Genomic DNA, 26,230 nt, shown 5'->3' with positions numbered 1-26,230 from the left:
CTTTCATATGCATTTGGTGTCCTCTGTTGGTCAGATTATTTTTCACATATAGGACAATTCACAAGCATTGTGAATTGTCATGCTGGGATCATCCTATTAGTCCTGCTTGAATCCATAGAAATAAAGATCTGCACAGAGGTTGCAGGCCATACATTCGTGCCCAGTTTTCAAAAGATATACTCCCTTCATCTGGATGGTGAAAAAGTAGCATAAAAAAGATAGGGTATATCTTTGTAGTAAGACTAAAACGTTGTTACGAAAATATATATATGTCGTTTGCTTTTTGTTTTCTTAAACAATACTGTGCCTGGGTTAGGCACCACATGCTCATTAACGTTAACAAGGACACTGATGGTCAATGGCAATTATAATGATTATAGACCAAGAGCAGAAAAGGGATCTTTACCACGCCTGACATGTGTCTGCATTATCATCTTGGGTTCAGGCAGCCCGCATAGGGTCTCTTATACATTACAGTTCCTATGCATTTGATTGCTAAGTAAAAGTACAGAGCAAGGAACAAGTTGTAGCTGCTGCTTTTTACCGGTCTAATGTGACACATGTGCGCCTCCCGCAGTTCTGCTCCTTTCGGTCAATACAAAATTTGGTGGAGTTTTATTTCTACCTAGCCAAGTGGCCAAGTGAAGTAATGATTGCTAAGTGAAACGTTTTAAAGCAACACGGAATACTTGTATGGTAACAGATTAACAATTGCATTTTAAGAGGAAGATGAAACGAGAGCTGAAATTCTTTATTGCAAAGCAAGGAGAGAGCAGAAGTTCACGGCTCTATCTAACTAGCATTGGGAGACTGAGCTTCCTTCTAACGAGAATCGCTTTCCCTTTACCAGCCCCAGAAAGGGCGCCCGCAGAAGCAGAAAACTTACGGATAAAAATGGAGCTCTCGGGGGAGCGAGCACGTGCACAAGCACGCGCCAGGCACGGACGGGGTTCGAACCCGCGATCTTCGGTTTACGAGACCGACGCCTTACCACTAGGCCACCGCGCCTGCGCCCTGAAAACTCCTCCTTGGTCCTTGGTATAGCTGCGCGCGCGCGCGCGCGCGTGCTACCCACGCTCGCTGTCAGGGCCGAGAGACTCAGCGCCCCGCCTCCTCGCGCACTTCCCGCCTGGGCTGTCACTCGTGCCTCTCCGGCTGCATGCTTGCACGTTCTGGGCGGAAAGCTGCCCTCCCTGGCACGGTGCCCCCCTAATGCAGCCGACGGGCGCTGGGACACCGCGCCTCGCGGCTGAGACCTCGTTTATCCGCACGCAGCGTAAAAGCGAAACAGCAAACCGGGAAGAAAGAATGCAGGTAAAGCGGAGGAACAGTGGCCGCTCTCTACTTCTTGTGCCTGCTAGGAGTGCTTGGCCCCTATCTGGTCGACCGAACAAGCTGATCCCGTTCATGCATGTAGATGCGGTTTTGAATTTCCCCTAAAAATGCATGGAGGAAATCGGGCAAACCCCAAAACTGGCTCAACGGGTCCAAGTGATCTGGAATAAAGCGGCGGTCCCAGGACAGGATGTTGTTAAACCCCCTGGTTTTTATGTTCACTGGTAAGAAAGGAATATGCAGATTGTTCTGATGCTGAAACAGAGCCATTGAGAAATAAAGGGTCTGAAGGGTTTGTAATAAGTTCTGTAAATTCGGTTGTCTTAATGTGAAAATGGGGTGTTTGCTTATACCCCCCCCCCCCCAAGACTGTGACCTGACTGAGGCAGAGCTGCCAAGTTACCCAGTTCCAGGAGGGGGGAGACTATTTTTGGCCAGTCCTGGTTTTGAACTTACATTGCAAAGCAGTGTGGTAGTTGTAGTCCCGGATTCTAACCACGGACGTCAGTACTGCAGGGAGCCATATAATGCATTATCATTTGATTTTACATTCCACCTCTCAGGCCCTTTCAAAGCAGATTACATTCAGGTCCTGCAGGTATTTCCCTGTCCGCAGAGGATGCACAATCTGAGTTTCTAACCTTAGGCTAGGATTCTCAGAAATACAGGATTGCTCTAAAATGTCCCTCCAGAGAGCTGGATCACTTAGCAGTTCTGGTTGGGAACTGGTGTGGGGATGCTGGATCTTGGGCAGGCAGGTTTTCTCACAACCCTTTCACCTTTATTCTCTGTTTCCAAACTGGAAGGAAGACACCTGTGGTCCATTGCCTCCTGTAATAATGTCGAATGCAGCCGTCTGCACCATTTGATAACAGAGCCAAGACCATTGTCAGCTCGTGTAAATGGTGCCCTGGATGGATGACTCCTGTTCGATATCATTGCTGCCTGCCTGGGGGGCTCTCGTATGGGAGCTTTCTTCCGCCACTGTGGTGATAATGGCAGCATAGTAGCCCCCACCCATACTTGTGTTGCCCCTTTTAAAAGCCCCGAGTAGGGCAATTATATCTGAAAAAAGGAGAGAACTGTAGTGCATGGTAAGATAAACTATCGTTATATTGCCGTCTGTTAATTATTTTAGTTTGGGAACCAAGGGAGCTTGGTACTGTGATTGGACAGAAGAGATCATGTGACGCCCATTTATTATTTTTTTGCAGGGACAGCTGCAATCTTGCCCGCTTGCTTATAAAAGAGGTTGAGAATTATTTTCACTTCCAAAAAAAAAAAAAAAAAGGGGTGTGTGTGTGCTAGGCTATTATTTGCCCACCGAAATTACTGTAAATCTTTGTGGGCATAAATAACCCTTTTGATTGTAAGCTCCTTGGAGCAGATAATGTCTCGTGTATATCTGTGCAGTGCTGCCTACTTCTAGTAGAATGATAAATCATAATTGTGTGGTTTTGATAGTGCCCAGAGCCTGATCTAGTAGGTCTGTTTTTGATGTTGAAGAAAATGATCCCTTCGGGTTTAGGATAAGGTTAAGAGAACAGGACAGACAGTAACCCCTAAAGGCAGGATCGTTGCACACCACTTATTACAGCTGCAGGATTTAAGATTGGGGATGAGGGGTTTGGCAGCTGGAAATCAGAAAGCAGCACAGGGGCTCCTAGTATTTTGGGCTTCTTCAGAACTTGGCACCTTAATTTTATTAAAAATTAAAATTCAGGTAATTTTATTAAAAATTAAAATTAGAAGTATAAGACCGGTGACTGCAACAATTGGCTAACAAGAAGTTTCTGATTTTTCAGAACTCTTGCCAATACTGAGGTCTTATCTCTATATAAAAAATTGATTTATACACACAGTTATTAATTAGTTGTAGATTGAATAGAATACATTATTTTATCAGTAAAATCGAATCTTGTTAATTTGTGCAGCAAACATCCATTTACATAGCTAGTCGTTGTTCTATGTTGATTGTATACTAGTTATCCCCCGATTTTGTTCCAAGAACATAGGAAGTGCCATGGTGGGTCAGACCAAGGTCCATGGAGCCCGGCATCCTGTCTCCAACAGCAGCCAGTTCAGGGCATGAGCATGTGGTAAATCCCAAAAAGTAATTCTGTTTCTTGTTTCTTGCTCCCAGGGATATGCCTTTCCCTAACTCTCCCTGGCTAATAATTATTTTCTTCCAGGAACTTAGCCACCCCCTCTGGCACTTAATTCTATAACTTGATTGTGCACAGAGTGAAAAAAAATACTTTCTACATTTTGTTTTACAGCTGCTGGTTGTTAGTTTCATGGAGTGGCCCCTTGTTTCAGTATTGTTTGAAAGGGTAAATGACCATCCTCTCTTTACCTATTCCACTGTACTCATGATTTTAAAGACATCTTGTGGCCTCACAGCAATCTCCTTATTTTATTTTAGATTTTTATATTCTGCTTTCAGGTACTTGGGTAGGTATTTTCCCTGTCCCCAGAGGGCTCACAATCTTAAGCTTGTACCTGAGGCAATGGAGGGTCAAGTGACTTGCCTAAGGTCATGAGAAGTGACAGTAGGATGTGAACCCTGGTCCATGGCCTGCTGCTCTAACCACTAGGCTACTTATCCATGCTGAAGAGTCCTAGCCTTTGCAGCCACTTAACTGGGTACTCTTTGTATGTGTTAAAAGGCATCTGCTCCTTGTGATTTATAATAGTGTGAGTAACTAAGAGGAGCTGTCAAAAAAGCAGTAAACAGCAGCAGCTCCTCAGGAATAAAATATAAATTAGAATGAAAAAGAGGGACTTGCGAGTTAGGTTTAATTGACAACAGCATTTAGAAACATTTTTTTTTGCTGGAATTTCTGTTTTAAGTACTTCCGTTTTACCTGGGAAAGAGCAGATTTTTGTTGAAGCGGACTGGTGAAAGATGGACCCAAAATGGGGTTTGTGTTACTGGGGTAAGGGTGAGGGGTGGTTTGGATCTTGCGGATGTGTTTTTGGTGGAAGTATAGGTTGTAAGGGTGGGACGGGATTTGCTGTCTTTTTGGGCTTTAGGAAGTTGGGCAGGGGAGGGGTGGTGGGTTTAGATTGGTTTTAAACAGGGAGGATTTATTTACTGGAGGTACTGAAATAGCCGTACAACTGGTGAGGGGGTTCTGGTGCTGTCTGGGCGTTATGTGGCTGTGGGCATCATTTGCTGGCTTGATGTAATGTAGCAGGGGGAAGACCTTTGCTGAATTTCAGCGGGGCTGATCGATAGGGGATTTTGAGGCCAGAGGCTTGGCTCCGAGAGGTGCTAGGTGTTTGGCTTTTGCACTTCCAGCACCACTTTGGATAGTTTGCTAAACTGGCCTATAAGTTTTACAAAATAGATACATAAAAAAAATATAAATACATAGATTAAACAGATTCAGCTTTTATCCAACTGCCAGCAAAGAAGAAATCCTAACACGATAACATCTGTTCTTGCTGCCAAGTACGTTTCACCCATTCCAGATGTGTACCAGATGTCGGTCATGTTGAACAGCTGACCTTGTGGGCGTAGCTTCAGACCCTGATAATTGTAAGCCTGTAGCATGCATAAAGGAACAGCACTTGGATTTCTTGCCCCTCAAGAGACCGCCAGTGCTGGCATGACGGGCACTGCCCCCTTTACCGGTTAGAAGAGGCGGAGGTGTCAGGCGTGTCTCCGGGCCACTCGCTCGCTCTCCCTTTTCCAGAGATCACAAGCATTCAGCATGTGATAAAAGATCCCGTTAAAAAAAAAAAAAAGGTAACGTGTAAGAAAAGTACTTAGGGGGAACAGGATAGAATGACTCCGTTTAGCTCTTTCCAAGAACCAGAGCAGTGCATCAACAACAACAACAAAAAAAAAAGCTAGCCATGGCCAATAGCTATAACTCAGTGCATGCAAAGTGACATTGCCACATCACATGATGTGAAATGCAAAAAAACACCCAAAGTATACATGCAGAGCGGAGAGCAGTTAAGATAGGAAAACACCCCCAGCTAATACAGCAGCTTAGCAAACACTTCTTGCAGCCAAATGTCTTTTGAAGGTGCAGTTAGACAACAGGGCACACAGTTTTTAAAATGTATTCAGACAAGGGCAAAGACCAATTTTTCAAATTTGTCTTTTTTTTTTAACCCAGCACGGATGTTTCTTTTCTTCTGGCAGTGGCAAATCAGATGCTCAGGGTCAAATCTGTGTTGCTTTTATTGCGTGACCAGAGTAAAATGAAAAGTTATCCCAGCCGTTTGCAGGATAAGAAGTTGGCCCCTGCGGGTTGGAGCAGGGCTGTGCCAATAATTGGTTGCAAGGCGCTACAGTGGGGGAAAGAAGCCATGTGAGGGGCTGGGTAGAGAGCACCCTTAATCATTTCTGTCGTGCTAAAGACATGCTCAGCGTTGCACAGAGGTACATGGGAGACAGTCCCTGCTCCGTGGAGCCTACAGCCTCCTTGGGAAGCACAGAGAAGCTGCCAAAGAGGGGAACATTATTTATTTATACCATGAAAGGGTTAAAAATCAGAGAGGCCACGATCAGGGAAAATGGAAGGCTCAAATTTTAAAGCAGCCTCCAAAAGGTGGGATTTTATGCGGTGCTCGAAGTCACAAATAGACAAGGTCTTAAAATACAAAAGCACAATGGATCATGAAGATGCCAACATGTATCTAATCCCACAAAATAAAAAAGCAGAGAATGAGATTCTTTCCCACTATTTGGCAGAAGATTTCTGTGCCTGCTTTTAACAACTTGGTTACACTGTACAGACATAGAGCCACCTCTAATAGCTTGTGGTGTGATTCTTGACATGGTTAGGGGTCACCTCTGGAGCCATCTCCTCTGGTCAGGCTGATTCAGTCCTGGTTTTGCATGATTGGCGTTGTAGGCTCTGATTTCTCTAAGAGTAGATCATGCATGCAGGGGAGGTAAAACCAGGACTGGAAAATAAACACAGCTTTGGGCCATTTAAGGCAACAAGTGATAGTTACATGTGTTATGTTTTACCCAGTCATAGTTATTTGACCAGCTTTTTAATTTTATGGACTGATTTATAAATGCTGTGGTCTCCACTTTGAGCAAATGCTTGGAAAAGCAGAATGTAAATGCTATATAAAACTTAAAAAAAAATCATAATTACAGCTGGCATATACAGTACTGAGTTGTTACCAAACTACCTTAGGAGACAGACTAGGGCTCCTCTTTATTAAAAGAAAATTCTCTTTTCAATGAAGGCCTCAGTCAAAGGTTGTTTTTTTTCCAACAGAGAGAAAAGTTAGTGGTCTGGAAAAGAAAAAGTTGAGGATAAGAATCCGTGCAGAACCAGAGGAAATCTTGTGCTTACCAGCCACTGTACAGGATTATACAGAAAGAAACTTCTCTACCCTCATCCGTCGTTTTACACCCAATAAAACTGGCCCTCTTTCACCTGAGCTAAAATTCTGGGAGCTTTCATTGCACGTCCAGGAACCAAGAAAAGTCGTCACCCTTACAGTTATGCCAGTCTGTGCACAATACCGAATGCATGGTGGGTTGTAAGCTGGCAGGGTAATATAGTAAGGACGGCAGAAGACGACCAAATGGTCCATCCAGCAAGTTTCTTTTGGTAATAACTGCCGCTCCGTGCAGGTTACCCCCAAGCCTTATGTTAAGGGCAGTAACTGCCGCCCCTCCGTGCAGGTATTTAGTATGGCACTGTGGGTAAAGCATCTTGTAAATTAATTTACAAAGGAGATATTCTGCATTCAGAGGAGGACTGCGGAATCTGCAGAACTTGTTTCACACCTCAGTGTTAAGAAGAAAGAAATCCTGTTAATTATGTTTCTTCTCTTTTAAGCTCTCTGCTCCATCCGCCTCACATGGCCCCCAGCCGCTTGGTAGATGAGAACATCAGCCATAATGCCTCGTTAGTGACTTACACAGAAATAAAAAGTTAAAGAAAAAATAAATACTAGGTGAAACCTTTTTGTTGGACTAATATATATATTTCTTGACTAGGTTTTGGGAGCCAATACTCCCTTCTCTACTCCAAGTGGAACGTAGCTCTCGTCTCCATTATCCCATCTTATATAGGCATTAGTTTTGATGTTTGTGTCATTTTGTTTTAATAATTATGATTGTTTTATTGTACCTGACCCCGAACCTTTAGGAAGGGCAGGTAACAAATACTTTTAAATAAAAAAAAAAAAAATAAAGCTGGTCAAGACATATATTGTCAGTCCAATAAAAAAATAAAACACCCCCCAGTATTGACATATATATATTTTTTTTCTGTTACTTAACCTATGTATTCAAGTGGTCTAGCACCACAGGCACACTAGTTTGTGTTACTGACCTCCAATCTAAACCTTTCCTATGTGTGTGTGTGCGTTACATGTAGCCAGGAGGACGGAATTGTCCCGAATGTGACATCACATTCTGCTCGCGCTTCCCGAACGAGCCACAGCTTTACTGACGCTTCCGCCAGGCCAGCCCTGAAAACAGCTCTGTCCGTGACGCTCAACACCGCAGAATACCACAGATGCACATCTGGCGGCAATTTACTGTCCAATAATTTCTTGGCAAACAGCTCGAATGATTTTGATGACGAAGGGATTTTCATGAAGCGATCAGAGTGTTTGTTTTTTTTTTTCTTAATCTGCATTTGGCGAGAGATGGCTGCCTGAACAAAATCCTCCTTCAGAATAATTAGGAAAATAACTATTAAATATGTATGCAAAAAAAAACAAACCCCAAAAATCACAGTACATCTAATTTTATTTGGAGACAAAAGAATTGCGCAAAAAAAAAAAAATGCAGATATATCAAACATTTCCTCAGTAGCTATACCATTGCCATTATCTGTACAAAATATCTGATGATGTGTTACACATATAAAAATACAATATGCATTACATATATACAATGTGCAAAATGTATGGCATTCAGACATGATATGGAATCCATTTCAGGGGTGCAAACAGCAAATACAAAGGCATCATATAGAAAGGCAATTACACAAATGGACCCCGTGCCAGATTGCCGTCACCACACCGGGTAGCCCACTTCTGTTGGATAAACTAGTGCAAAGTCGCACGGCACTCCACAGCCAAAATGGTCTTTCTTCGGTTTTTTCCTCCGCTCCGTGAGATGCTGAGACATTAATGGGACCATGCAGAGAAGCCCCCTTCTGACAGCAAGCATCCCCTACTGTAAAAGTAAGGGCAGTTAGGAAAAAAATAAATAAAAAAACAGGGCATGCCGGCCCATGGAAAGGTCAAAGCTTCTGTTACAAAATAAACCACTTCTCAAGGAAGAAAAAAAAACAAACACACACCACAACCCAGCACTGTTTAACTTTAAAATGATTTCAGAAATACCTGCAGCTTCCATTTTTTGCCTCCCCAATGGGGAGGAAGTTAGAAACAAGGATGAGCAAGTTTTACAAGTGATTGGGTTTTACAAGTGAACCGATGCATGCAACATTAAGAGTCTGAGTTACAAGTTTGCATTTTATTTTATTTATTTATTTTTACTCATTCTGGGTCCATGGGAAGAAAGCTTAGTAAACAAGGCCTTAGGGGCTTAGGACTTTCCGAAGGGCTCTGTAGTTTCAGGCTGGCCACGCCCCTTTCTGGTTCAACCCCCATGGCTCACGTGAACTTGTATTCCCGATTCCTTAAAATTATTATTTAAGGGAAATCAGAATCGCAAGCTATGGGGTAAACGCCAGGACTGCCCTGCTGATCACCTTTATCCATGACCGGAAGGGGCGGGATAGAAGCTGTTTTATTTATCCATCAGTTGGAGTTTTGCATTGGGTATCGCAGGCACCATCTGATATTTAATCACTGCACAAACCCCCAACCCTCAAAAAGAGACAGAAAACATGTGGTTTTTTTTCAAATCTATAAACTGCAAACATGGATCACGATCCGAAAGCCCCCCTCCCCTCTCCCTAAAGTGATTCAATGCCATTGTATAGCTCAGACCGTGTTAATTGTTTTACTGGGGGTTTTTTTTCCCCCCCTAAAAGAAATTTAAAGTAGAAATTAAATTCAAAGAAATCATCCAGTTGGATTTACACAATGGTCACCAGAAATGCATCACAAATGAAATGTTTCAGCTTTGGCTTAAGCGCTAGTTAAACACATAGCAAAACAAAAATCAGTTCTGCACAGCCCTAGCAGGATACTTCTCAGCTCTAAAGTCCCTCTCTTTAGCGGTTTTTTTTTTTTTCCTTTTTTATTGTGGCAACAGAGATTGTACCTTCTGAATATCTTATTCCTATTTAAAAGAAAAAAACCAAACAGGTTTCAGAAATCAGGGTATTTGTATAATTTCAGTACTGACCCAAAAGCTAAATCCTCTGAGAGAGACTGCATTAACTTTTTTTTTTTTTTAAACATAAGATTTCTATTTCACGGCCACTGCAGTAAAAAAAAAAAAAGATCTTCCATACCCCTCAGATTTAAAGCTATAGGTTTTGCTCCCTGTGCGTTACGATGTGGCATTTGCTCTTTCATACAATCTGGTTCAGGGAGACCACCGAGAAAGCACTGTTTGACTTACAAACAAAAATTGGTTGCAAACCAGTTTCCTTGGATATATGCACAGCACATTTGCCTAGGCACAAAAGCTACCGATGTTCTCTCATCCTATTATGATGACAAAATAAAGGCGAAAGCATGAAATCAGAGCCAGAATGCAGTCTAAAATGCCAGGCTGCAAAGGCAATATTATACTTTACAAGCTGACCGAACAAACATGATTCTAACATTTTAAGTTGTTTTCATCCTGAGGACAGAAGACTATATCCAAAGATTATGTTCCAGTTTCAATTTGCTTCAAACTTGCTCAGAAGATTTAAAAAAAAAAAAAAAAAAAAAAGTGATAATGCCGTCTTTCGGATTTAGCCTCGAGGGTTCCCAACGTAAGCCCCTTCCAAAATCGACCAATGAGTGGGGATTTTCAGGGTAACCAAGCTGCACAATTCAGCCTTGCTCTCAGACCACATCTATCGGATGTATCTGCATATGCATTTTTGTCGTGGATATCCTGAAAAACCCGACCCATTTGCAGCTCTTGCTGAAAATCCCTGGATCCAGTTTAGGCAGGTAGAGTTTTATGTACAAAAATGTGATTTAACGCACTGCCATTGAAAACAGGCTGGGATTTTTAATTGCCCTGGCCTCACAGCAGCTGATTAGCTTATTCTGGTTGTGTCTTAATTTAGTGTTAATATTTGGAGGACACATGCATGTGCTGGGAGATGACACTGTTATGCTGCTATTGATCCGTGCCTCTTCTAAGTAAAAAAGTAAATAAAATCCTCTTTTTAGCATTAAGATGAATTATGTCCTGAAAGTGTTTTTTTTTTCTTCATAAACTTGCATGCAATAATGCATGCAATAAACATAAGTGGTATAATAAAATAAATTGTGTTTTATGTTAAACTTTGGTGTAGGTTGAACTTTTTTTTTTTGTAAGGGAAAGGGGCATATGAAAATGTCACTGGTAACACATTTAAATGCTTTCTTTAGGCTGCCCTAAGCCAGCTGGCTACATTTGGTGTAAAATACTTCATCCGTGCAATCTGTTCTCTTCCCCTGCCCAGCCAGCCAAATTTTACATTTTGGAGCAGCAGTCCTGCAACAGCTAGCTAACTTCTTTTGCTTATTTCAGAAATTGTATTTTATGCCGTGCTGCAAAAAAAAAAAAACAATGGCTACTGCACCAAATGCCAGAAGAAAAACAAAAATCTTAAGCAAAGACTACGCCAGAATCGAACATTCCAGAGGAAAAAAAAAAAAAAGTCTAAAACAAGCTGCTGCGGGTTTTCTTCGACAGACGCTGTTCCGAAACGGACAAACTAATCAGGTCTCTAATGTGGAGATTACCGTACGGTGCTTTGGGGAGAGAGAGATTTTGTTGCAACGCCGTTTCCAATCAAAGCGGTGATGTGCTGGAGGGAGAGTCCTGGGGGCTCCCAGGAGCTACTGGTTCATTTATTTGATGAAAATGAGTCCGTTATTGAGTGGGGGCAGAGCTGTTTAAGAGCCCCTGGGGGTAGAACACTGGTGGCATATCACGGAAATGAAACCGAAAGCCATGACAATGGATTTATTTGTGGGTTGAGACTGGGCGATCTTATTTCTTAAGGGGTTACTATTTTGGGTTGACAGGTCTCTTGCGCCGCTGTACAAAATGACTCATTTCTGCAACGCAAACTGACCCGGTGCAAATCTGGCCATTTGCAGACCGGATTGGCTAAAGACGCTCTTTTTTTTTTCAGGCAAGGTGATCTCCGGGCACATTCAAGCACCAGCTAGTTGCAAGGGGGGGGGGGGGGGGGGCTTTTATTTTATTTTTTTTGTTAGTGGTTCTGCATCTTTGGTCTATCACCATATAAAATGTTATACATTTGTACAGAGAGAAAAAAAACCCCCAAAAAACCCCACAAGTCGTCCACAGAAATATTTAGCTCAGTAAATTCTGTTCTTTACAATACACTTTCTACCATTTTGCCCAGCACCAACATCAGGTTCACTGTTCTGTAGTTTCCTGGATCACCTCTGAGCCCTTTTTGAAACGCTGGCATCACACAGGCTGCCCCCCCCTCCAGTCTTCTGGCACTCAGGAGCTAATGCAACACCCATTTTTAAAAAGGAAGTAGTTTTCTCCCCTGACCTATATCCTTGCTCCCCCCCCCCCCCAGGAATGGCTCTTTTTAATGCAGCTAAGAGCGAGCGCATTGTGAAATAACGCGTTTATCTTGAATGGATCCAGGCGGCTAACTCCCTAGGTTACCCGGCTAGATCTCTTTGAAAACTGCTTTTTTTTTTTTTTTATTAAGTTTTGTTAAAACAAAATTACAAAAAGGAAAAAAAAAAAAAGCACAGGGTTATTAATGTCAACAAAAGAACAAACCTGGAATGAGTGACATGGACTCAGGGTGCCCCATCCTTTCTATCTATACACAAACTGTCCAATAGGAACTCGCTTAAACACATCACTGTGTATGAATTTTACTTGACCTAATGCTCCAATTTCTTTTTAATTTTTTTTCCCTACCCATAAAATCCTGCCTTCCACACGCAGATACAAGTAAGAAGTGGATCCTTTGCTAACAGGGGTACTTGATCTGCTATCTTAAAAGGAAATATGCCTCCTTTAAGTAAGCATAACCAGCACTATTCTCAGTTGGACAGCTGAGAAACTGTGTCCCTTTTCCTGCCAATTCAGAACGTTGATTTCCTTGCTGTCTTTTATATAAAACTACACTGAAATTAGATGAACTGTGCGTCACCGATCCTAAACTGTATCCTTATCAGAATGACCCTTGTAGTTTCCTGCTGTTAAGTGACCCCCTGAAAAATAAAATCACTATAACCTGTGTACAAGTTACACTGCCAAACAGTGTGTAACTGAAGTGTCAGATATACATATTAAACCAGGCCTACTAAGTCCAGAGTGCTGTCTGAATTTCAGTGTTCTCCAAATACTTTTTTTTTTTTTTTTTTTTTTTTTACAGCAGACTGTTGACAGCTACTCCCTATAAAGATCCCTTTGGATGCGCACGTGTAACCTCCCTTCACTATTCAAAACAAACCCCCCCAAAGAGAGAATGCATTAACAGAGAGCCCGTGTCTGTGTGCAACACGCGAAGAGACCTCCATGCCAGGTAAAGATTCACTGAACCGGTCAGTGCTCCTCACATCACGGACTTGATGCAATCTTGGCTCAGGCTGTTGACAGGAACAAAATTGAGTGCAGCAAACATCAAACCTTCCCAGACTAAAGGTTTTTCCTTGTCAGCTTCAAAGGGGGGGATGGAAGAAGGGGGTTTAAAAAAAAAAAAAATCTGACTATAAATTTCTTAAAAAGGACCATGAAACTGGTGCAACTTGTTAATATGGAAAATTCCAGATGCTTTTTTTTTTATACCTTCTCATTTTCATGATTTTTTTTTTTTTGGTCGGGTAATACTTTCCTGTCTCTGGGTCCTTCCACCAGGAAGTAAAATTATTCATCCTTAACCAGCAGAGCATATCTCTCTGAAGAGCCAGATCCGGGTGGATGACAGAAGACCAGAGAAAGGCCCCTGGATGCAACTCGTGCTTCAACATCCGTGCAGAATTAGCTCCTGGGCTGTTTTCTTTTTCTCAAATTGTTAACGAGGTGCAATTTTTGCCTGACTTGCAACCCGAAAACGTGCAACAACGGGCCGGCGGTGCTGCAGACCTCTCAAAGGCATTACAAATCCTCAAAGGCTGCTTTTGTCGGCTTAACTTATCTAGTCCCAGTGCAGTTGCAGATCCTGTGAATCCAGGAAGTCGGTGGAAAACATGCTCGGGACAGTAGAGCTGAGAGGAGTGAGCCCAGAAGTAGAGTTTGGCATGCTTATATCCAGCCACTCCATGCTGTCTAAGTTTGTATCGGGCAGGTCCAGAGACAAGCAGGTGCTGCTTGCTGTGAAATGCAGATCTGATGTTTCCATGGGTGAATGTGCGTGGTCCAGAATGCCGGAGTGGCCCAGCAGATCGTTCTGAAGGTCCTCTATAAGGGAATAGGGTTCCCGCTCCTCGCTGCCGGTCAGTTGAGGAATGTCGCTCCCTGAGGATAATGTTCCATCCAGGAAAGCCTCGAGCTGGTTTTCCAAGCTCATGGACAAGCTGTTCGATGGCTCTAAGGACAGAGGAGGTGCCACTTGGATCTGAGGCGGCGGGCGAGATACCACAGTGTTCACTGGCATTGTGGTGATGCTGGCAGTAACCGGTCTCATCTTCAGAATGGGAGACGGCTCTTCTTTGATAAGGGGAGAGATTTCTGTTCGCATAAAAGAATTAGAGAAAGTTAGGAAACAATTTAATATGCTCTGTTAATACACTGCTGCCTTTAAAGTATTCATCTGATGGTAAAAAGTTATGGTTGATACAGGGTATCCCGAAGTTGCCGATCAGTTTATGGGTTAAAATCTCTGCTTATATAATGAATGCGCAGAGGAAATTAAAAAAAAGGTACAAAATTCAGGATGTCTTCCGATGATTGCAACGAACACAGGACATGGGGGGGGGGGGGGGGGGGAAGATTTAATAGCTTGTCTGTTCTGAAAAACCAACTGGGTCCCAAACTTCAGGCTCATCTTACTGTAACCTCATAAAAAGGGGTGCACCGTACATCGGAATAAAAGCCAATTCCCCCCCCCCCCCCCACGCGGACGCCCATCCGAGGCTTGCCTTCCTTTCTTTCACACATTTAACCCAAGCAGCTTTTGATCCCTTGTTCCCTACACCGGCTGCCGAGCTAGGAACAGAGGTAGCTGCAAAGCCGTTATCTCCTCGTGCGCCAAGCGAGACCTTGGAACGGGGCGGAAATCGAACGCTTTTGTTTTCGGCCAGAACAGCTTACACTTAAATGGAAAACCATGTGCAGTGAGGTTAGTTTCTTGGCTGTAACTTCAATCTGCTGAAAGGTTAAGGGATTTTCTCTAAACTAATTACAAACTTTTTTTTTTAAAAGCAGATAAATGTGCGTTTTACAGAACATTAAAAACAAACAAACAAAAAAAACACACACTCCTTTGCAAACCGCCCTCCCTAAATGCAGGTAAATATTTTGCCCCGGGTGAAAAAAAATAAAAGGGGGGGGGGTGAGAAGTTAGGTGAGGGAGCGGAAGTAAGCGCGGATATTTCATTGAGCGCTTGGCCCCCGCTTCGTAGCAGATGCAGAGTACGCAGAGTACCAAAGCACCCGCGTTCTCCCCCGCTCGCCGTGTATCCCTTTGAAAATAAGCTTGCCCGCCCCAGCTCTGCAGGGAAACTGCGCCATGTCCCCATTTCCGGAGCGTGGAAGGGGCAAAGCCTGGTGCTCGGCACACACGCAGGTCACCAGGATTACCTTTTTAAACGCACGGGGTATTATTCTCGCAGCCTTACATGTACCGAAGTGCAGAGCAATTACCTTTTTTTAAGCGCGATTCTGACACCCAGTCAGCTGCGCGGGACCCCTAGGCAATTTTACAGACGCGCATCGCACCACGTTCGAAGATGCTTGTCTGAATTTAATTGACTTAAGTTGCCTAGTGTCATTACAGATCGGCTCAAACTAATTAGCCCGTCCAGTCTAAACTGCTCCCCCGCCCCCACCCTGCAGCGTGAATCCGTATTTGTTCCTCCCTGAGTAGTCCACATAATTGTGTTTTGGAAAAATGGAACACTCTGGGTTTGAGCACGCGGATACATCCCAAAGCTGCTTCCCATCAACCGCCTATATCTTAGCACTCATCGGGATCAGCAGTGTTATGACGGCGAGACGAAACGTAACTCGGCGTTGACTGCTCGCCATAAAACGTTACCTTCTGCCTGGTTAAATTCTACTATAAAACTACATATCCCTCAACGCAATCTAAGGCCTGCCAATAAAGCCCTCTTGACAGTTCCAACAGTAAGGTCTGCACATTTAAGCCAAGTTAGGGCCCGTGCAGTTTCTATTGCGGGGCCGTCCCTCTGGAATAAACTGCCTCAAGAGCTACGGCTGCAGGATAACTTGAAGAGGTCTAGGAAAGATCTTAAAACATGGCTTTTTAAACAAAACTTTTGAGATAGTCACTGAAGTTTAATCCAGGCCTTTTATAGGATTATGTTTTCTGCTTTTAGTCTGTTCTTATCTTTTTAAAATTAATTTTAGCTCTATTTAAATAATTTTTGATTGAATTTTAATTCTTTCGATTTTTAAGATATATTGTTATTCTCTTTTTCCTTTTTATCATGTTCTTAAAATGTGATTACCGTAAACCGTAGAGATAGAACTTGTTTCTGTGCCATGGCAAATAAAAATTGTACAAATAAAAATAAATAAAACCTTCCCAAATGTTTCCCCTCTGGTGAATAGCGTAACTGATCCTCAACTTACAAGTCTGGTACTACAAAAGTGAAGCGGAGGGGAGAGAGACAGGGGGGATACTGGTTCTGGTGCAAAATTTTTAGTTTGCTTCAACCGCTGCCCACTTTCATCTGGCCGTGGATGACACATCGCTGGGCAATGCGCCGGTAAACACAGGTCTGCCACCCTTCCATTAACAAAAAAACTCCCCAAGACGGCCATGGCTCATCAACAGCCACTTATTGCCACGTATAAATACCTGGGAAAACACCTTTTTAAAATCCTCGACTGCTATGCTTTGGTCTGTACTAACCTTCCTATAAACGCTGCTATCTTCTCGTCACACCACTAACGCGCGTGCCTCGGCTATAATCACCCAGCTTGGCGCTTCTTATTTCTCAATTTCGTTGAGAGGCAGGAGCGGGCATGAGCAGAGATGTTGCTCTACTGCTGGGGCGTCGGCAGGTAAGGGTTCAAAATGAACTGTGATGTCACAAGCAGGAAATGCATTCTTCCCTATTTTGGGAGTTTAGGACAACGCCGGTTTCTCACTTAGATCCCCCATGCTACGTGTTTTCCCATCAGTTCAAATAGCTCGGATCTAGCCAACCTTTTCCCCCGTTATGGCTTCCATTTCTTTGTTTAGTTTCTACTGATCAATCTTTTCAATGGAATCTAAACAAAACATGTTAAGCTTGATGAAGTTTGAGTTTAATCGCTTTGTTGCTGATTTTATGTCAAACTTTGTTTTCTCACTTCGAGGCTATACATTTGAGATCAAACAGCTTACGCTGGCCTCAAACCCGTGAACCGTTGCTGGTGTCCTGGCTTGGCTTAATCCCGTCAAGAGATTCCTCTCCACCTCCGAGGCACTCCTGGCACTTAAAAAAAAAATCGCAATTTCCCAAGCAGCAGGAGATCCTGACCATTGACACCAGGCGCTAAACTTAAATGTGTTATAGGAAACCCTGCGGATCAGCTTAATCTTGTTGGTGTCTCTTGGTCAACGCTTTCATGCATATCATGTTCCCTTATTTTCTGCAATCAAAGGCTTGTGGGTTTTGTGGACCTGGACTAGCCCTCGGCAGCTCTGAATATGGCTTTTATTTTGTACACTGATTACTGTGACCCTCCTGCTGGGTACGCTCCAGCTGCCCTTCACAGGCTTGTAAACCTATCAAAATATCACTGGAGGGCATCCGACTGCCAGCGTAATAGCTGGAGTACGCCATTAGAGTGATAAGGTTTGGTGCACTATTCTGCTGCACAGATGCGTGGGCCTTAGACATACATACGGATCACTATGGCTACTAAACATTGCAGGGCATTTTGTACTTTGACTTTGGGTTCATCTCATCTGGGCACTGCTGGGATTTGGTGCCTTTTCATTACTTGCCCCACACATGCTAGCCCTCCTTCAGTCAGTATTTATATTTACACGAAACAATTTAAGGAGCTCTCCAAACCTTGGCTATGTCCCTCTTCAGAGAGACAAAAAAGTGTTCATGGAAAGAAAGTAAAATTTGCTTGATAATGTGAAAGGGTCACAGTCTCAGCTGCGCCCTGTCCCTCCGCTACCGAACAGACCCGGGCACAAGGGAGAGAACTCAGAGTCCGTCATAAATACCCGATTCCCCCCCCACCATTCTAGCACTATTCACGTGAACAAGGGCTACTCTCCAATCAGTTACCCTCCAGTCTTGCAGGCCACGCTAGCCCAATGAGCCTGTCCTGCTCTTTTGCAGCTCTGGGGGTCAAAATTCAGAGAAATAAGTGGGGGGGGAAAAAATAAACTGTTCCAGTTCATGCTTCAAAAAAAAAACAAACAAACCAAAAAACCCAAAAAAACGAACAGAATGAACATGAATTATTGGCCATGATTTATTGCAAATAGCTATCATGAACCATATCGATCATGTCAGGCTAAAGTGGCAGTAAAATGGTTCTTGTTAATTCTTTAATTTCTGTGTAAAGCCTGTTGCTTTTTATTAGTCTTTAATTGTTTTTCGTAAAGCCCGTTGCTGCATTATGTTTTATTGTAAACCGAGGTGATGTTCCAAACGTGCCTCGGTATATAAAAACCCTTAAATAAATAAAATAAATTATGTTACCGAGGCCCAATTAGTTTCCACGCTTAAAACCTGCGGAAATGGCCGCACCAGATACCTCGCTAAACTTGTGTGCGTATGGCCTGTATGCAAGCTATTGTTCTTGTAAGTCTTATATTTTATGCACACAGGGCCAGAGTTTAAAAAGCATTTACATGCTTGGAATTGGGTTTTACCCGTGCAAGTGGGCTCTTGAAAATTGCTTCAGTATCTGCCATTGAATTGTCCATAGGATATTCACGTGTAGGTGCTCTTTACGCACATAAATGGCTTTGGAAAATTGCAACAATAGTAATTCCATTTACATGTGTTAAGTCCTTTGGAAAAACAACCCCCAGAGATTGTAACTCGCCTAGGATTTAAGAGAGCAAGTAATACATTTTTTTTTTTTTCCAAATGTAACTAAATTCACCTGGACAGAGAGGATGCGTTCCCAGGTCTGCGGTTAAGAAGGGGGATTACCCTTATGAAAAGTCACAGGCAGGCACATGCATTTTCTTGGGGCAAACCAGTGTACAATTTATCGGCCGGAATTGTGTGGGGGTGATTTTTGGCAGGATAATTTTCCCCAAGGGAAAATTCAAGTAAATAAAGATAATTTAAAGTCTGTCAGTAAAAAGTACCCTCAGACGTTACAGACTGCTTGCAGTTACAAATTTCCCCAATATGTACATGTTGCCAAGTTTGGGAGAGAAATCTTCTCTTACAGGAGCCATCCTTATTCTCAATTTTTTTTTCTTCAGTGTTATAACACCAACACAATTTGAATAAAAACAAAAAAAAAACAACAAACAAAACACAGAGATAAATTGCAAAGGACATTTACAAATACTGCCCAAAGTTTTGAGCACAACAGACCCTGGCGTACCTCCGCTCTTAATAAGTATGTCAAAGAGGTCATCCATCTGCTGACTGTGCGCATTGGAAACCTGGAAAGGAAACGGAAACATGAACACTGGGCTTGCATGCACCATGCATGCTGCAGTTTCCCTGACGCAACAGTTCACCGTGCCAGTGCCAGGGGAAGCCTGGGCACTCTGCTTTCTCCCTGCTTCAGTGGCTGCGGAATCAGCCAGCCTGTTGGTTACAGACAAATGAAAAATCAGGAAGAAAATCCCAGCTGGTAACGGGCTAACGGCCAAAATCCCAGCTGCCCTGTTGCCGCATCCTTTGTGGTCAGGGTCTGACAGATGCCAGTCAATGGCTTATGGCGCCGATTCCTGAAGCACCCCCTGGTCTGGATTCCAGGTTATCCCTCATGAATATCCATGAGACATAGCTTCACACAATGGAGGCAGGACTTGCAAATCTCTCTCGCACATATTCACGGTGGATATCCTGAAAACCAGACTGGTGGGGGAGGGGAACTCAAGGACCGGGCATCGAGCCACTGGCCGACGTGGGCCTGTCATCTTCAGCAGCAGGAAGCAATCAGTGCAGACTGCCATGCAAAACTAGTTTGGGACGGCAGAGAGCATTTACCGATATTTAAGTAACGCTTAGCTTCCAGCTATTTGCTAAGCATATCCTGTTGCAAAAAAGAGCCTCTCATGAGCTTGTAGAAGAACTGCTGGAAATGCTCTGTGCAGTTGCCTTCATTAGTGCAACCCCCGGGGGCACCGAATGTCTGATTCTCATGGTACAGAGTCCATGGCCGATCATGGGTGCGACGGGGCTAAATCTTTCCACTATGTAAACGACTCACAAGCTATGCAGGCGCTGCTCTGTTTAAACGGCAATGGACTCGAATGCTCTTTAAGAGAAGTACTTATTACTTTCCCCCTCCCAGGCCCCGTACCTTCCTTTGTATGGCCACCATCGCGGTAGCGTGGCAACGGCAGAAGCGCAGGGCCGGGATCGCGGTAGGAGGCTCCCGTGATCCAGGAGAGGCCCTTCTAAGAAGAGGGGGGGAGGGTTGGAGACTACGAATTTAAAAAAACAAAAGGGGGAAATGGGAGCAGGGGGGGGGGGGAATCCCAGTCAAAAATTATTTTTAAACATTGAAATGGGCCGTTCAGCTACACGGGAGGGAGAGAGGGAGGCGGGGGTCAGGTTTGGGCCTGTAAGCCCGTGATGTGTTGGTTTGATTTTTTTTTTACAATGGGAATGTAACTTAAGCTGGTTAAATGTGACGTTATCTGGCTAACGATAGCCGAATAACTTTGTACATAACCGGCAATATTCAAACCTAACCTTAGCCGGATAACTTGCCCGCTAAACGGTCCAACTGAATATTGCCTGTGGCTGGTGACATCCCTTTCAATTACGTCAGTAGCACAGAACATTTTTAACCGGAGGAAATCCCTCCCCCCCCACCATTGACACTGTATTTATTGTGTGACCTACCTCTGGCTGCGACGCCTGCATGTTGCGGGCCTGTTTTATAGCCTCTTCGTAGCGTGGAGGGTCTTTTGTCTTGGCCACGGGACGGTTGAATACAGGGTGGTGCATTACATACTGCTGTGACTGAGGAGGCGATCCAGGCTGTGTAAAGCAAAAGGAGACAAAATAATCAATCTGGAACTAATGCAATACCTTAAATAACCGTGCATTAAATAGAAAAAAAAATCCTTACGTTTCTGCACGAGATACTGTGGGGTAGATTTTCAAAGGGATATGCGCGTACCCCCTGAAAACCTACCCCAAACCCCACCCCTGCGCGCGCCGAGCCTATTTTGCATAGGCTCGGCGATGCGCGCAAGCCCCGGGACGTGCGTAAGTCCCGGGGCTTGCAAGGAGAGGCGTGCCGGGGGGCGGTCGGTTGTGACGCGGCGTTTCGGGGGCAGCGCCGCGGGCGTGGTTTTGGCCCGGGGGCGTGGCCACGCCCTCCGGAACAGCCCCCGGGTCAGGTGATGGTGCGCCAGCAGCCCGCTGGCGCGCGCAGATTTAAGTCTGCCTCTGGCAGGCGTAAATCCGGCGATAAAGGTAGGGGGGGTGGGTTAGGTAGGGGAAGGTGAGGGGAGGGCGAAAAAAAGTTCCCTCCGAGGCCGCTCCGATTTCGGAGCGGCCTCGGAGGGAACGGAGGCAGGCTGCGCGGCTCAGCGCGCACAGGCTGCACAAAAATCGGCAGCCTTGTGCGCGCCATCCCTCGGCATGGCGGCTGTGCTGGAGGCTTGGTCCTACCCCCGGCACGCCCCCGGGCCGGCACCCCACCCACGGAACACCCCTTTTTGCAAGTCCCGGGCAATACGCGCGTCCCGGGGCTTGCACGCACCACCGAGCTTATGCAAAATAGGCTCGGCGCTCGCAGGGGCAGATTTTCTCGGGTTACGCGCATAACCTTTGAAAATCTGTCCCTAACTTAGTATCCCCTATTGGAAAGGGTAAATAACTGTCCCCTATTTATCAGTTCCACACCATTTATGATTTCATAGGCTTCTATCATGTATTCTTCTCAGCCATCTCTTCTCCAGGCCAAAGAGCCCTAACCTGTTTCGTTTTCCAGTTTATCATTTTGGTCGCCATTCTCCATGCCTTTTGAAGTTCTGCTACATCAGTGATTCCCAACCTGGGAGCCTGTGGACCCTCTGGGGCCTGCCAGAAGGGAGGCAACCAAAGTGCAACTGCTGACCTCACCCATGAGGAGCTCTGCTGTAAATCTCCTGCTGCCTGATCCCACTGCTGGGGAGAGAAGATCATGACCTCAAGAAGCCCAAACTGGCATGGACAGGAGGTGGGGAAGAGTGCAGCTGACTGCCGTCACAAGGAGTCTGAAGCTGTGCCAAGAAGAGGAAGGGTAGCGCCCTGCCATCAGCACTTTCAGCCTCTGCTGCTCCACACAGTCGGAGGCATTATGTTGGCTACCCTCAAATCCTAGGTACCGCAGCTGATTTGAATGAGAAGTTACAGATTACTGGTAATAAAGTCCACAATTTCATTTATTATTTCTTTCAGAACTCTGATATATACCATCTGGACCCGGTGATTTATTGTTCTCCAGTTTTTCAGTTTGCTCTACTATGTCTTCCCTGTTCACCATGATTTGCTTCAGTTCCTCTGAATCACTGCCCTCAAGGAATGTCTCCAGTGTATCTCCCCAATACCATCCTCCGTAATTACCAAAGCAAAGAATTCATTTTATTTTTTTTCTGCTGTGGTCTTGGTCTTCTAAGCGCCCTATTTATCCCTCGGTCATTTTATTGGAACACCCAACTCCTTCGCAGGCTTCTTGCTTTGAATATACTTGAAAATTTTTATTTGGGGGTTTTTCCTCTCTGGCAATCTTCTTTTCAAATTCCATTTTGGCCTGTCTTGTTAATGCTTTACATCTAACTTTCCAGTGCTTATGTTCTTTTCCGTTTTCTTTATTTGGATCCACTTTCCAGGTTTTGAAAGCTGTTCTTTTGGCTTTAATGGCACTGTTTAACCATGCTGGCAATTGCTTGGTCGTCTTCTTACCTTTTCTACCTCCCCACAGCCTTTGTCATTGTTTGCAACAAGGCATGGCTGGGGGGTTGCTGAAACTGATCTCTGGTGGAGACCAAAACGATAAATGAATTACAAATCCCCTCAAGCACAGAGGATCCTTAGCCATGGGGAACTCCGTATAAAGCCAGAGAAAGCAATGAAAATGCCCAGGCTGGATGGTCCGTTTGACTTTTGGTTGCTATTTTATTCTATATTTCTATAGTGCTCCTTTTTATCTGATCAGGGTCCCTATGCTCTCCAGAGCTGAAGCAAGTTAACTAACACACATTCAGTCACCTCCAAAACGGATGGCAGAATACATCTGCATGGCAACTTCAAAAGCGAAAGGGGAGCAGGGAAAATATTACTAGGATTGTTTTCACAGTCCCGCAAACCAGGCTAAGGCTGAAAAGAGATTCCGTATCAGCGGCTGCTGAATTGGGACTTTTCTCTTCTCCTAGCTTGCGAGTCTTTGCTCTCACTGCTGGATCCCTTCTTTTCCTTTCCAGGACACTCAGAACTCGGGTGGCACCAGGACTACAAGAACCCAGGGAACAGAGCCCAATCTCTGTCTGCCAGCAGACGCCCCATTTTATGACCAAAACAGTGAATTATGGAGTCATTACAACGTTCTGTTGCTCTTCACTGTAATTTGGGGTGCTTGGCACCCCATTCTTCTATGTCCTGGCATTGGACAAGCAGGGGTTGGTGGACCGGCTGGGTCTTTAGCAGCTCTCAAGGTTTCCTGACACATCACGCGTGACCACCAGTGACCCTGCAGTCGCCTCCCTGAAATCAGTCCGAAGACACTGGTCTCTCTGGCCACGTCAAGGGCCAACCTCACAGTTTGGGCGACATTATTCTAATGGCGCTCCTCTCACTTTCCAGAGGCAAAAATAATAAGCGAAACAATGAAAATGAGCCCCCCTCCCCCCTTACCTTTTGGGGATGGCTGGGTCCATTTTGCAGGGAAGGAGCCTGAACGGCTGGGGAATTAAGGATTTTGCTCGACACGCTGTTGAGGAAAGATGGTGAAACGGCTGCGATAGGCTGAGTTGGGTATGGAAACGCCGTATTTGACGTTGTAGTGGATGGAAAAGCCTGTAGGATAAAAAAAAAGAAAAAATTCAAAATTTGTTACTGCAGTATCCGTGCACCACTGACCTTTGGTTTAAAGAAGGAAGGATCACTGGGGAAGAAAGATCGTCAGTCTATTTCTTTTTTTTTCCCTTTTAGCTTATCCACCTGGAATGCCCTGACAATAAAGGTTGTGGAGTTTGCATTAAATAAAATCTTCCAAAAGGCGCGGGGAGGCAGAAATTGTGTGGTTACTGTTACCCAATTTAAAAACAAACAAACCCGAGAGGCACAGGTATCTGTTTGTACACATTTATAGGAAAAAGACTACATGACAAGAGCTCACGCTTCCATCTAGTGGCCAAGTGGTAGAAACAGTGCGGCTGTCTGAGGAACACACGAGCCGCACGCCGCTTACCGTACAAGAGAGCTGCAGGTCACTTACCCTTCAGGACGTCGTCTACAACTATCCTGGGCAGCCTAGTGGGGTTTTATTTTAACTGCACACTTGTGTTACGACACAAATGATAGGATTCCTTGTAAGACTGGGGAATCTTAGCTGGAGGCAAACATGTTTCAATGCAACCTGCTACGGAAGGTAAAGGGAGTGACGTGGGGGTGAAGCCACCGCATTAAAGAAAGTACTTTCAAGTTGTCCATCAGGAATCTTACAAAAATTAGCCATCAGCTCAAAACAATAGAAAAAAAAACAAACCCCATAATAAAAGTTTGAAATATTACAACAATCACTTTTTTGAATGCTTAAGCCACAATCTAGATCTTCCAGGGCCACCCATCCTCCACTCAATAATCCCCAAGACATTACCAACCCTCACAAGCCTGCCAGTCCCAAGACACAAGTCAAACAAAAACCCAGAAGTCATTAGCAAAGCAACAAAGCTGCCAACTGAGCTGCAGAAAAATGCTGAACTGTTCAGCAGGACACATAGGAGGATGAATGGACAAATTATCAGAGTCTTACGGACTTCAGTCTGCTCTTTCAACACATCTTGTATTTGTATTAAACATCACCATCACAACTCATTAATACAACGAGATTTAGCTGTCACAGCAAAGCAGCATTTTCTGGAATGTAAACGAGACCTGTCAAGAACAGAACCAGAGGAGAAACGAGGCCTGCTGGCCCACCCTGTCTTACTAGTGCCTACCTGAGCACGGGGCTGCTTCCTTCTCTTGCCTACGTCACCCATGCAGGTCTGAAAATCGGTCACTATTTCATGTGTCCACCGGACTTCTCCATGAAGCCGTATTTTCCCACATTCTTTATCAGCCTTTTCCCCCACAGATCAGATAAAAACGAGGGGCAAATTCGTATACGTGGCTGTTTTTGTTTTTTTTTTTAATGAAAACTGGCCTTGAATTAATGGCTTCCTGTTGTCTCCGATTCATAACCTGTCGTTTGTATTTACAAACCTTTCTGATCTGTGGACTGGCACTGAGCACGTGCTGTGTGAAGGGGTCCTGTGTCCGTGGCGGATTCTGTATCTGGGAAGCTGTGGTCTGCACCAGACCCGGGGTGGTGGTGTTGATGGTGGAGGAAGAGGAGGAGGTGGCAGGAACAGATGCTTGCACCGGAGTCTGAATTCCGGCTGGGGGATGAGCCTGAAGGATCCAAGTACAAACAAACATAGTTCAATAACTGTGTTTCAATTTCCTTCAAGAATCTACAGCCTGATCATGATCACAAAGGGGGTGGATTTGACATCATGCATCGGTTCAATACGGATGTTTTGCTGTAGGCCAATGCTTTGAGCGAAAAAGGCCTTTCATGTGTACAAGCTGCATGCCTGATATTAAAACATACATTTAGTATGGAAAGTCTTACACTTATTTCTCTTTTAACAAATGGCCTTTATGAAGAAATGTGAGGACAAGACACAGAACGAGATGGTACTTCCATTACATGCAAGCACAGAACTACTTTAATAAAAACTCATCTACAACCAAGCAGAGAGTTGAAATATGAAATGAGTCAAGTTGAAGCAATTTTTTTTCTACATAAGCTTTTCAGTTGCTTGAATAAAATCATATTTGAATAGCATGCAAAGGTCAAGGTGATTTATGAATTGTCTGGGTTCTTTTATTTTATGTTGCACCTATTTTATTATTACAAATTTATGAATGTTTTTTTAATTTACTGCCACTTGGGCAACATGTTTTATCAAGCGGGATATTAAGTTTTAATCAGTGAAATGGAATGAAAGGTGATGCACTTATCAGCACAAGAGGTTAAACTAAGCTGTTACAAGACGATGCTCATATAATGGAAATGGAGCTCAGCTGTAATCCTTCTGGTGACAGGCAACTAGATAGTGAGCAGAGGTTATAGGATGCAACCAATGTAGACATTTCCTTCAAATACCTCAGTGAAGCAAGCAAGAGCTACACATTTTATGTACAACATTTTACTCAGGGGACAATTTTTCGTGGTGCA

The 26,230-nt window shown here is 44.2% G+C and overlaps 1 protein-coding gene and 1 non-coding gene across 12 annotated transcripts in view; both read right to left on the bottom strand.

The window, feature by feature from the left end:
- Positions 1-936: 936 nt before the first annotated feature.
- Positions 937-1,008, bottom strand: TRNAT-CGU. The gene has a single exon. It is a non-coding gene; the product is annotated as a tRNA-Thr (tRNA).
- Positions 1,009-8,059: 7,051 nt separating this feature from the next.
- MRTFB (myocardin related transcription factor B) overlaps positions 8,060-26,230 on the bottom strand; it is a 200,942-nt gene continuing 182,771 nt past the window's right edge. For 10 of the 11 annotated variants that reach the window (XM_029576376.1, XM_029576373.1, XM_029576375.1 and 7 more), the window contains 5 exons: positions 25,210-25,398; positions 23,638-23,799; positions 20,638-20,775; positions 19,160-19,220; positions 10,643-14,128 (listed from right to left, as the gene is read on the bottom strand). In XM_029576376.1, the coding sequence (XP_029432236.1) occupies positions 13,596-14,128; positions 19,160-19,220; positions 20,638-20,775; positions 23,638-23,799; positions 25,210-25,398 (1,083 nt within the window). In that variant the 3' untranslated portion in view covers positions 10,643-13,595. Of the gene's footprint in view, positions 8,510-10,642; positions 14,129-19,159; positions 19,221-20,637; positions 20,776-23,637; positions 23,800-25,209; positions 25,399-26,230 lie in introns of those variants that run through there. The other variant, XM_029576378.1, reaches the window with a different exon arrangement.

The sequence above is a fragment of the Rhinatrema bivittatum genome, chromosome 14 (assembly GCF_901001135.1).
Source record: "Rhinatrema bivittatum chromosome 14, aRhiBiv1.1, whole genome shotgun sequence".
In the NCBI taxonomy this organism is placed as follows: domain Eukaryota; kingdom Metazoa; phylum Chordata; class Amphibia; order Gymnophiona; family Rhinatrematidae; genus Rhinatrema; species Rhinatrema bivittatum.
This window is presented reverse-complemented; position numbering and strand designations above follow the sequence as displayed.